We start from the raw sequence: 12399 nt of genomic DNA, 5'->3' as shown, positions 1-12399 counted from the left end.
GTATTTAAAATTATATGAACGGAGTAGAGGAAAAACATTTTCCCATTAGCAGTACACCCCCTCATAAAAACTAAAAATGCATATAAGAAATATTTTACTATTACTTTCTATCATACTTCCGTATTTAATACTTCAATCACAGTTCATGTCAACTGTCAAAATTCTACAGATTTTCGACTTGATAACTTTAGACTTTCGACTTGATTTTTAATTTTATATTTTAGAATTATTATAAATTATAATATGTTGTAGTTTATACATTTTTAATATTATTAGTAACAACATACTACATTGGGTTGGTTCTGACGCGAGGGTAAAAGAGATCAAAAAACGATGGTTTGACATAGAAATACGTCTTTTATGACGTCTTTTCTTAATTTTTTGTTCAACTTGATGACACTATTGAGAGGATGTCTACGCACCATTTGTTTGCTTTTTATGTCCCACGCGCAACAAAGCAAATTTATGTTTAGCAGAACCAACCATTATTAAAGTAACAATATATGGTTGGTTCTGATACATTAATTGCTTTGTTGTGCGTGGGATACAGGAAGCAAACAAATAGTGCTCTGACATCCTCTACCAATCTTTTTATTCTATCCCATAAGTCAAGGTTTTCAACCTATCACTAGGTAGTTTTTCAGCTGATTGGTCTAGTCGCCTTTGCAATTCAAGAACCTTTCCTAAGTATTCGACATTGTTAACCTAACTATTCTACCTCCACACTTCCTATTCTCCCTCCCTACAAGTCTCACTCTCTCTCCCTTCTCCTCCCTCCCCATCCACCTTTTCTCCCTCAGTCTTTCTCCTTCACCTTACTCTCTTTCTCTCTCTCTCAACTCTCCCCTTTTTTCCATCTCATTACCTCTCTTTATCTCTCATACACACAGTCTCTATAGTGCCTACAGGTCATCGTACCTGATAATCGGTGAAAATATTTAAATATTACAAAAAAAAAATTTAAAACAAAAAATAAAATAAATTTCATACCTGATCAATTTCATAATTTTTATCATAGTTTTATTGATAGCCGGAATAGCGTTATACCAGTAGTTACAATACAATTAAATTGAAAAGTTGGGGGCAATACAAACTCTGATCATTTAACAATATTAAATAAATCTACTGATAAATAAAAAGTACATACCACATGTTTTCTGCTATACAACTAAGTCTTTGAAACACTCACGTCAACACATTTCACACTGCATAATATGACATTGTATTCAAAATTAGCAAATTTTCACTGACGAATACCATCTCTGAAAAAAACGCAGCCTAAATAGTAAAATGTTCAACAATACGTATGTATGAGCTATTTGTTATTAGAAATTACAGATATTATATAGCTAAAATAATCTCTTTAAGTTGTAGCTTTTATCTTACCTATACGTAGTTATTATATGTTAATTTGTGTTTTAACTATTTTATTCAATAACGTATAACTTTTATACCTTACGAAAGTCATATTTCTTCACTATAGGCACGGCAAGTTAATTATCTACTAGAACTCTGCTATTGGTTCATTTTTATTTTAATAATAGTATAATACACAGGGACTAGTTAACATTACTGATTAGCAAGTGTGTTTATTTTATTTCAATATTTTATAAATATCGTTCAAATCAATTATTTTTATTATTAATTAATTTATAATATATTAATTCCTGAAATATTGTGTTTAAAAAAATAAATAATTATTGCAATAAATTAGAGTTAGATAATATGTTATGTGAGTACCTATATGTAAAAAATAATTTAGTATAATAATAACTGCAAGCCTGGGCTAGTTAATGAAAATTTTTAACTGAGTTAAGTTAAGTCGATATGAAACATTTCAAAAAGTTTTAAGTTAATATATAGTTCTCCTAATTTTATTTTTAATTCAGTTAAGTTAAAATTGATTTGGAAACTTACAACTAACTTATTTTTTTTTTTTATGTACATTAATAGCCAGTTTTCTGGTTTTAAAATAATAAAATGTAAATTTTGATGTAATACATTATACATATATGTAGCATCATCAATAATAATAATTTTTACTATATTTATTATTTTATATTTTATAAACAAACTACGCAACTAGGACTTGATTAAAAGTATCTCATTATTTAATAAATGTTGAGCAATAAAAATCAGTTAAGTTAAAAATGTTAGGGTATTGAAAATTATATTTAAAAAAAGCTGGTATGTGGAGGTCGCTCTGCTGTACATTAGGTTACAATTGGGTCACTGAAATGGATGGTGTTAAGTTTGAATTCAACGGTAAAAGATCATTGTATACGAAAAATGATTCTGGGCGAAGACGGTCTGTCAGTCTATAATATTACTTAATAATTTAGTATATTCCATGATATTATTGTGATTAAAGTAATTTATTTTACTAGTAAGTATTAGTACGCTACACGCAGTAAATTAAATTCATTAACAAAAAAGTACATTTAAAAAGTCATTGTGGGTATAAAATATAATAATATACTTTAAAAGTTTCAAGTACCCACGAATAATATTTTTAATTTATATTTTAATTTATAACCAAATAACATAAATCATTATTCTTGGCAATTGAATCTTTAATTTAGTTCACATTTGAACATAAAAAATCTGTGATAATATTTTTTTGATTTTTTAACAACAGAATAACTTACTTGCTTATAGAACTTTGTTTTGAATACCAACCCTAACCTACAAAAATTGAATATTTCAAAAATCTTAAATTATAAAATTATTTGTACATTTTAAATGAAGTGAATTTTGTTAAAATTTAAACTTTAAATTAGTTTAAATGCTCGTTACAAAAATCGTACCTATATGTATTTTAAATATTTTTAAATTAATATTGTAAATATATATCAGGAGAATTTAATTGAATTTTCAAGCTTTTTTTCCCAACAAATGAAATTTTATGAACAATTAATATTTTATTAACATTTTATTAACATCCTGAAAAAAAACAAAACAAACTGAAAAAATTCAAAATTCAAATTGTTTGTAAACAGCAAAATTGTATTAAGTATATGAATTAAAAATATAAACAAATTATGTGAATTTAAAATATCTGCAATTATTGGTTTTTTATTATAAAAAAATAAGTGAAAATCACTACATAAGAAATGGAGTGAATATCCAATGTTGTCAAAATTTAAATATCAAATGCATATACAATTTTAATTCGACTTTCCGGTAGAATTCTTTTTGTTTTTTGGTAAAGGCAGACAAACTTATAAGGAATCTTGTATTAAGTTTTAAAAACTTAGATATAAAAGGAAACATTTTAATGAATTTCTAACTCAAAATATTGTGCACATTTTCGTGACTTTTACTTATTTTGTCAAAATTCAATAATTCAAAGTTCAAACTCTAAAAAAAATGTGTTGTCAAAATTGTATGGTTTATAGAAATCGCCGTTATAAATATTCAGAAAAAATTTCATGTATACCTACGGGTTTTTTTTTCTTTAGAAAGTTACATCAAAAACCAAAATCGATTTTGTCGAAAACCGGGTTTCCGTAAAAATTCGCTTTTTTCCTTAATTTCTTTGTTTGTTTTTCCTGCCACTTTTGAAAACTATTGAGAATTTTTTACTTTTGACCCCTCGAAGTACCGATACTATTCACATTTCTACCAGAAAAGATTCTTGTTTTAGAATATCTAAGCACTTTTACTCTCCCAAATTAACGTGATGACAGAAACAAAATTAATAAATTGTAAAATCAATACATTCATCGCTCCGCTCGGAATCTAAAAGAAGTTAAAAAGTTAAAATTTACATAACTTTAATTTTTAACTCGTATACACCCAGGTTTGAATAACTACAAAATTTTAGAATATATGAACGCCTGTGTCCATTTATTTCATTACTATTTATTATATTATATCAAGATCCCTGTACTAGTATAAAAGTATATTTTTCATAATCACTCGTACGGGGTGATTACTTTTTACTTTTTAGGATAGTGAGTTTACCACTCTGTGAACATTTTTTTTTTTGGATACAACTATAATATAATGTAATATTAATATATTATAATAGAACAATGAAATATATATAATACTAAATTAATAGTGTCCTGTAACAGCTAACTTTGAATTTAAAAAAAATTATAGGTTATAAATTAAAATTGTGTCTTATTATGAGTAATTACTTATAATGGGTATTTCTAAATTAAACCGTATAATGGATGTCTATTTCAAGTACTTAAAAATAGGTTAAAATTATAAAATTACCCTACGATCAGGGAGCCGAAAAACGACGACGACGAGCGGCGTTTGTGTATTAAGTATTTGATCTCTCGTATTTTATGCATTTGCTCTCAGAAATAAAATAATATGTGTGTACATAGGGGTAGTATATTTTTCATGAAATTAAATTCTTCTTTAAAAAATAAATTTAAGCACCAAAAAAGTATGAAACCAAAATTAATTACTTTAAACATCGACGCTTTCGGCCGGCTTTGGCAGAATTCCTGGAATTGTGTGTGCACTGCGGAATAAATCAGATATACGACTGAACTTAAGTCTGAAGATATTGAGATTTATTATGAAAAAAAAAACCGTACGGATCGCTTCATGTTTCTTGTTCATGTCTGCAGCTTTGCTAACTGAAATTTTAGATCGATTGCGTCTTTGCAACTACTTCCACAATCGCCACGGATTGCATTATAATTTATACTACGTCAATATGATAAAACCATAGATATATAGTATATTACAAAATTGTACATCAAGGAGGTCCGTGCTTGAGATTTGAACATTAAGATAATGAAATGGGGTATAACAATAACCAAAATAGTTTATAATTTTAAAATTTAAATTACAACAATGTATAAAGTACCTATTATTTTAATTTTTAATTTAATAATTAATTAAGGTGGTGTTTAAATATTTGAATCACAAGCATATTTTTTTATGAGTTATTAAATAAAAATCTTATTGTAAATAAATGTGGTTACTACTTTTTAGATTTGACATAAAGTTATTCAGTGCCCAATGCATCACATTTACCGTACATCGACTATAGCAACTAATTCCAAGTTAAATCTTTTCTCTGAATGCTGTCGAGCACGAAATTAATAATTAATATTTTATGTATTAATTTTGAATGCATTGGTTAGGTACATTTTAAGCTATTCGAGAATATTTAAAAATTAAAATTTCCTTATTTAATTTCCGATGGATATTCAATAATCAGCAGAGCGACTTTCCAGCTTTATAAAATAATTTGATGTTTGATGTACGACGGCGTCACTTTGATTCGCGGTTCGACCACAAGCAGGCGGCATAGTAACATTCATATATTTCTCAACATTTATGTAAACTAAAAATAAAAATTGTTGAATTTTGCGGGACATAAGAAAATGTACTGTACTACTGTAGTATGACTAGTATTGTACACTATTTATATCTATTTAATTGTATAAATATGTTATTATTCTGCGACCTGGATATGCCGTCGTCGTTTGTGCTATAAGCGTATTTTGATGCGCGCTCGGGAACAAAAAATATGCCCCTACTTTACCCGGGTAGCAAATTGTCTGCAGACAATAAATTTTAATTTTGAGACCAAAAAGTAAAATATGTAAGCCCCAAAAGAATAGGTAATCAAACTTACGTATGCTCTTCGTATATCGACTGTTCGGAGAATATATAGCTGCAAGGACATATCTGGAGTCCAGACGCCATATCGAGGAACTTCTTTCTTCATCTAAATCCGAACTAAAAAAATCGAGATTTTTTATAAAAATTACTTGAGTAGAATGAAATATGTGAGCAAATGTTTATTGTTGCCTTTCACATTTCTCTTTTGTTCAATGAAATTATTAGAATTGTGAATCGTCTCCGACGAGTGACGACGATCGGCTTTTGTCATAGATGCGATTGATGATGGATATTGTAATATAATATGTTGTTATCAGTTTTCGAGTTTTTTAATTCTTTGGATGACACGATACATTTTTTATTTCAGATCCCGAAACATAATATTATTCGGAGTGTTTAAATCTAAACAATTCAGGACAAGGAACTCTGCGTTTAGATACACTACTGTCGCGAGTCCATTTTTTTGTCCGGCATCTCACAATATTGTTTTTAGTCTTAACGGTTAAACTATAACTTAATATAAAACTCTAGAAGTGTCGAGACATGAAAAAAATTCAAAATTAAGCTTTGAAATTTACAGAAGTAATAAAAAAATAGATTCTTTAATCGGAAATATTTATCGGCATTAATATGTTATCAAACAATATTATTCTATAATAGTGTACAGTATTTGCTAAAAAATTGTGTGATTATATTATACTACTACACTATAGTGTAATAAATAATGTAATATATATACAGCCGTGTAGGTATCTAACTAAAACTCTCACATAAAGGTAAGTGACGGGAGAAAAAACTTCATAACCAAGGTTCGGGACTTGTAGCATTTGCATACTTTTTTTATTTATTGTAAAATGTCGCAGAGTGCGAAAAAAATTCATACCAAATCTAAAATTTGAATATGCATATTTTGCATAGTTCATACATTTTGCCGGAAACCACATATTTTTACGTTATTGTGCTTAATTTGTATATTTTGGAAAAATTTTCGACATTTCAACTTCACAAATTTCCCCCGATCTAAAAAAAAAATAGTAATGCAGCTTACTCGCAGTCTTATGTATCTACTTGCTATATACAACTCACAACTCCTTATAATTTTCGTGGTTTGAAAGTGTGCCATCCGCTGTTGATACTTTTTCTGAAATTAGTATCAGGTTTTCCAATTTCATCGTTAAGTATTTCTAGAATATAATCAAACTTGTCGGTACTCATTCGTGTACAATTTCTAAATTTACATTCATCATTTCGAAGTTCATGAATAAAACATTTAATTGTATTATTTTCAGTTCGTTTCAAGTTCAAAGGATAAACCGAAAGTTTTTTTTTATTTTCTTCCAGTTCAATTTCTCTTAAAAGAAACCATAAAATAGGAATAGCAATATCCTCCTCGTCGGACGACATTTTGATGACTACTTGATATATTTTTATTTGACTAACTATGTTTTATCTAGTGAGCGACAACAATGCTTTATTATGACTAAAGCAAAATGACTAAATATGACTTACATTTCTTCAGTCAATTTTGCTTTACCAGTGTGCGGTCACCCTAACTATTACCTGCCGACTTTAGACATTTGGCATTTTTTTTTGAGATAAAAGATTGGACACATACTAGTTGCGGACAAATTATTTTAGGTCAATATTATAACATAACAATTGCGGACACGCGTTTCGTTGTCATAATACTAATTGCGTACAGAGATTATTTTTAATAAAAACCACGTGAGTTGCGGACACAAATATTTCCCTTCACTACTTTTCAGGACTTAGGACAAGCTACCAAAAAATTGGTAGGTGAGGTTAAAAATATGTGTGTCTTGCAAAAATGCAATCGTTATTTTTAAAATTATTTAAAGTTACTATATTATATTATTATTTAAAGATTTAAATTTTGTAGCAAAAATTTTTTTGATACATCCTGTATAAATGCTATTCTATTTATTTCACCACTTGAATATTGCAACATTTTCTTGCTAATAAATTCCTCCTTGTCTACAGTTTGTTTTGCTCGTTTTAAATTTCGTACAGCAGTACAATTCATTTTAGTATAACTACTAGTCTGTACTTCATTTAAGGCCTCGATCAATTGGTATATATTAGGGTGACTACGATAAAACATACCATTAAGTTTAGCATGAAAACTTTCACATGCGTTTGTGGTTCGTGAAATAGAAGAAGAAAATTCTGCCCATATTTCTGGAGGAAACATTGCAGAATCAGTATTTATATAGTTCAAAAAAACATAATCTACAAAATCGTTTATAGCAGTACAGTCAGCCGGCATCGTAGACATTAAGTCATCTGTAAAGCAGTCATCCACTTCGTTTGGTGACAAAAACAGTAGACCAAAAAATGTTTTTAAAAAGTTCCCCTTTTCACCTTCAGTACTATATACTTTAGCTAGACCTAATGACTGCATTTTTCGGTACCAAGCTTGTCCGAGATGGAACCGACACCCTTTTATTTTGCTCATTGGCCATACTAGACGAACAGCTGAGTGGATAGATTGTTCAAAATCAATATGAAAAGTGGTTGGTAGTAGTGGTGAACGCTGTTTCAAAAACTCGAGTGCTGTACAATAATCAGTAACTGATTTTCCCATCAATAAACAAAAAAATAATGGTACGTAAATATTATTTTTTACGCCATGAACCACGAACAATTGATTAAACAGAGATGGACAGCTTGAAAAAGTACCATCCATCAAAACAGCATCACACTTTTTAAAAAAATTTAAATTTTTAATTGTAGAGAAGCACACAACACCTTTATTATTGTCAATGTCAATAATCCATTTTTCACCTCCATTGGTGTGTAATTTATCTACTACGTCGGGAACCATCGCATAAAATTCCAAAAGTGTTTTAGGTAATATTGGATACTTACTCATACGAGCAGTGTGAATATTTTTTCGGATTAAATTTATATCCTTTGAGTCTAATATATTTAAATCATCTGATGTAATCTCAGAATGTATAATTTTGCTGGGACGTTCACATAGCTGCTCTACCGCTTTACGTTTGACACTGTTACTTAATTTCTGCCGCACAAGTGATCGTTTCTCATCGGCCGCGTGATTATTATGTTCAAGATTATTGTCTATTTCAACACCATGTGTATCAAATTTTAAAAATGCATTACACCTTTTATTTGTACACGCCCACCGTTGAATTTCATTTTTCATTATGCGATGAAAACGGAACTTAAAACCGTCAACCACACGTAACTCTTTAAGTTTTTCACTATACATTTTTATACAAAAAAATTGGAAATAAACGAACAGAAAGACGACACTACGACAGATAAGCAAGCGAGTAAGGTTGTCGATAAATTGATTAAACATATTTTTTGACAGTCGTTTCAAAAGCGCCTGCACAATCTTATATGCTGATAAATAATATATATATATATATATACATCGTTAATATTGAACAGTAATTTCCCAACGTCCACAATCGTTAATATCAAAAATAAAAATTGGACATTTGTCCGCAATTCGTATCTTATATTTGTGTCCGCAATTCGTATGTTACCTACCTTTTTAGATTTTGTCCGCAACTCACATGGTTTTTGTCACTTTGTCCGCAATTCGGAAACACCGAAAAGATTAAAAATTTTTTTCGTTTTTTTTTCTTAATAAATTTAAAATGGCCATTTTTTTTTTGTTCAAAAATGACCAAATTGTGTCGAAAATTATTATGCTAAATTATATAAAAAAAATTTTTTTTCAAAATGTACACTTTGTGTCATGTTACATATTTTCGGCTATAAAATAAAAATATTGTTACTAAACAAGATATTGTTTTTTTTTTCGTACTAAGAGGGAAGCATTTGTATTTGTATTTATTTTAACAAAATAATGGGCTTCGATGAATACTTATATGCTTGTCAGAATGTCAGCTCGTGTGAAGATGTAGGAAAATTATAATTTATATACTTGCAAGTACCCACTGATAATATTTTTAAATTACATCAAAATAACTAAAATTAATATTTTTCATTCAAATACATCAAATTTCGTTCAAATGCCTATGAACTTGAAATATCTATCAAAATAAAAACTGCAGGGTTCGGGAATTTTTTAGTTACACCATGAATTACTTATGAAAAACCTAGTTTTTTAAATTGAACATTGCTACATTTTGAACCACAAAATGTTTTTCAAATTTTCGTGATTTTCATAAATATTGTCAAAATTTTAGTTTTTTATATGCTTCAAAGAAAAAAAAACCTTGTAGCGTAAGTACAGTTCTCCCACTCTCGACATTCTAAATTTCTTCGCCAAATTGTATTTCAGAAACCACAATGTATGTTGAAGATTAAAGTATAATTTCATTTTTTAACATCATTGTAAAACCAATATTATGTATTCCTTGATCTGCGAATGTACATCTCAACAATGTAGCCGAGCCTAATCCAACCAACCTATTTTAGTTTTGCGGAAATGAGTAGAGGAAGTATTATGTAGGTACTTGATACAGAATGTTTATGTTTGCGTTTTTGTGGATTGTATTATGATTATTATGAATAGTTGTTTGCATCATACTAATGTCTGTTGGACCGGTCGCTTTTTATTTATAATAAATAACGATCATTTGAATGTTGACGCACAGCCAAGGGCGACTTTTGTTATAAAAATATTTTATCGTATATACTTTGTGTGACTGGATAAAATTTAATGATTTAGTTACCTTAGTGTTTTGCTTATTTTGTGGTAGAAAACTTAAAACCATAAATCATAATCCTTGTAACCTTAAGACATGTGGTAGTGTTAGTGTAACATAACACAAATAGCAATATGTATACTTTATTCCAAAAACTGTATAATACAGCCGGTGGAGCACATGAGGCCCGCTTTGAAAAATATTGGGCCACTATACTCGTTCACGGTCCACTCAACTAAAGTTTTAAATAGGTACATAATGTCATAATTATAAATTATGATAAAAATATATTTTTTTTAAATGCATACTTTTGGAGATGAGGAGTCATGACTCATGAGTGATATTCAAATACTTATGCTCGAATGAATTGCCGATTTCCCATTGCCCAGTGGCCAGTATGAACCTATATATTATAGGCATTATAATAAATTATGAATGTGTCAAAAACACAAAACCGATAAAATTTAAGTTACGAAGTGTCGCCAACGGGAGACTTCTTTCTATATCATGTCTCACCAATCTCCACGTCTATAATATGAATGGTACCTAATAATATTATTTACCACTTAAAATTCAAACGTTTTTATTGCAAAACAAAAACAATAGATAAAATAATTAAACAAACGGAAAATAACGTATGTAACATGCACCAGACAATTGCTTAGTGCATAAAGATCCTACTCCATACGATATGTTGACATGTTGTATGTAAGTCCATATGTGGCATGAGTATTTACATATTGTGTACATACTACATCGACGATTTGTCACACTTATATTACACGTGTACAGTCGTTTCGCGTCTATAGGAAACACGTGATGAAGATACCGTATACAAGATGATTTGTAGGTCATGTTCACTTCCATTTTTTTTCGTCTAGTTTACTCACAAATTATGATTGAATTTTGCAAAATTGATAAGAGGATAATTTTTTTGAACATTCTAACGCACGTACATCGAAATTCTAGAGTAGTTTTTGAGTTGTTACATTTTATGTACTTACAGAACATAATAAGCCCAAACGCACGATCAAAAATAATTATAATATTAAAAGTTTTGAGTACCTACTATATATAGTTATAAAATAGATTTATAGACTTATAGTATCTAATATCTACACACAAAAGACACCGACTTAGGAATTAGGATACCTGCATGTGTTTAATAAATAGTAACTTGGAAAGTAGGTAAGTAGGCGATTCAAAGTTCCTTTTCAAAAAAAAAATCAACTCCTTATTATATTAGTTATCTAATAATAAAAAATATTGGTCTAGTATAAGAAGTTTTTATCACCCAAGACAGTTCTAAGGGTACATAATATGTAGGTATTTTTTCCAAAAAATATATGTACCTAATTATACCTATTTAAAAAAATTAATTAAAATACATACATTTATTGAGCAAACAACTTCCATTTGTTACCTATCTTCATCATCAGTTATTATATTTGTGACAAAGTAATTAATATTAATTAATAAATGTATTAATTACCCATTTGGTACTTAAAGGTACCCACTAATAGTTTTATTTTTTTAATTCAAGACTCAAGTATTCTGCATCGAAAATGTAGGTCATTAATTTAAATATGATAAGGTTTAATTTTTAATTTTTCAAACAGGCATTACTGCATTAAGAATGTACTTATAGAAATGTATCAAAAATTACCATTTAAAATTTTACGTATATATATTTTAAGTACAATAGGTACATGCTATAGGCACGCGTGGCTAAATGCGAGAACACCTACAAATGTACCCATAATAATAGTGATGAAGTGGTCTATATTAAGTGCAAATGTGCAATTAACTGCAACTGTGAAATATATTTGTATTGTTGTACATTATACATATATGTATGTATAATAAATTATAAGCAGCCGACGTCTTTTTACATATTTTATGTGCGTGGAGCGTAGGTACTTAAAAAGTGTAGGTAGACAGAAGCGGAAAAGCACACTCACGCATCATACACATTTTTATAATTTATTGCTGTTGTGCTTGAAGAATATAAATGAACAAAAATTGTGAGCACTAAACAGCGATCGTCTGTCGCTATACCACTCACTTAAAACAATTTTTTCATGAAATAAAACCTAATGATATATAGTGTGACTTACTATATTCTAAAAATATA

The 12399-nt window shown here is 28.8% G+C and overlaps 1 protein-coding gene across 1 annotated transcript; it reads right to left on the bottom strand.

Annotated features, from left to right (window-relative positions):
• Positions 1-7167: 7167 nt before the first annotated feature.
• On the bottom strand, positions 7168-8851 carry LOC111037000. Its single transcript, XM_022319345.1, has 2 exons — positions 7517-8851; positions 7168-7212 (listed from the first exon to the last, which is right to left on the bottom strand). Exons 1-2 carry the CDS (start codon positions 8849-8851, stop codon positions 7168-7170), a joined length of 1380 nt encoding a protein of 459 aa, XP_022175037.1.
• Between the last annotated feature and the right edge of the window lie 3548 nt (positions 8852-12399).

This window comes from Myzus persicae, unplaced genomic scaffold, assembly GCF_001856785.1.
Source record: "Myzus persicae strain clone G006 unplaced genomic scaffold, MPER_G0061.0, whole genome shotgun sequence".
In the NCBI taxonomy this organism is placed as follows: domain Eukaryota; kingdom Metazoa; phylum Arthropoda; class Insecta; order Hemiptera; family Aphididae; genus Myzus; species Myzus persicae.
The sequence above is the reverse complement of the archived record's forward strand: the minus strand, read 5'-3'. Positions and strand labels throughout refer to the sequence as shown.

Excerpts from the sequence above, each read along its gene's own strand:
- LOC111037000 (XM_022319345.1), bottom strand. The coding sequence starts at position 8,851 with ATGTATAGTGAAAAACTTAAAGAGTTACGTGTGGTTGACGGTTTTAAG. Across the intron at positions 7,213-7,516 it reads GAATAGCATTTATACAGGAT|TATGTGTCCAATCTTTTATC; the intron begins GTATCAAAAAAA and ends GTCCGCAACTAG.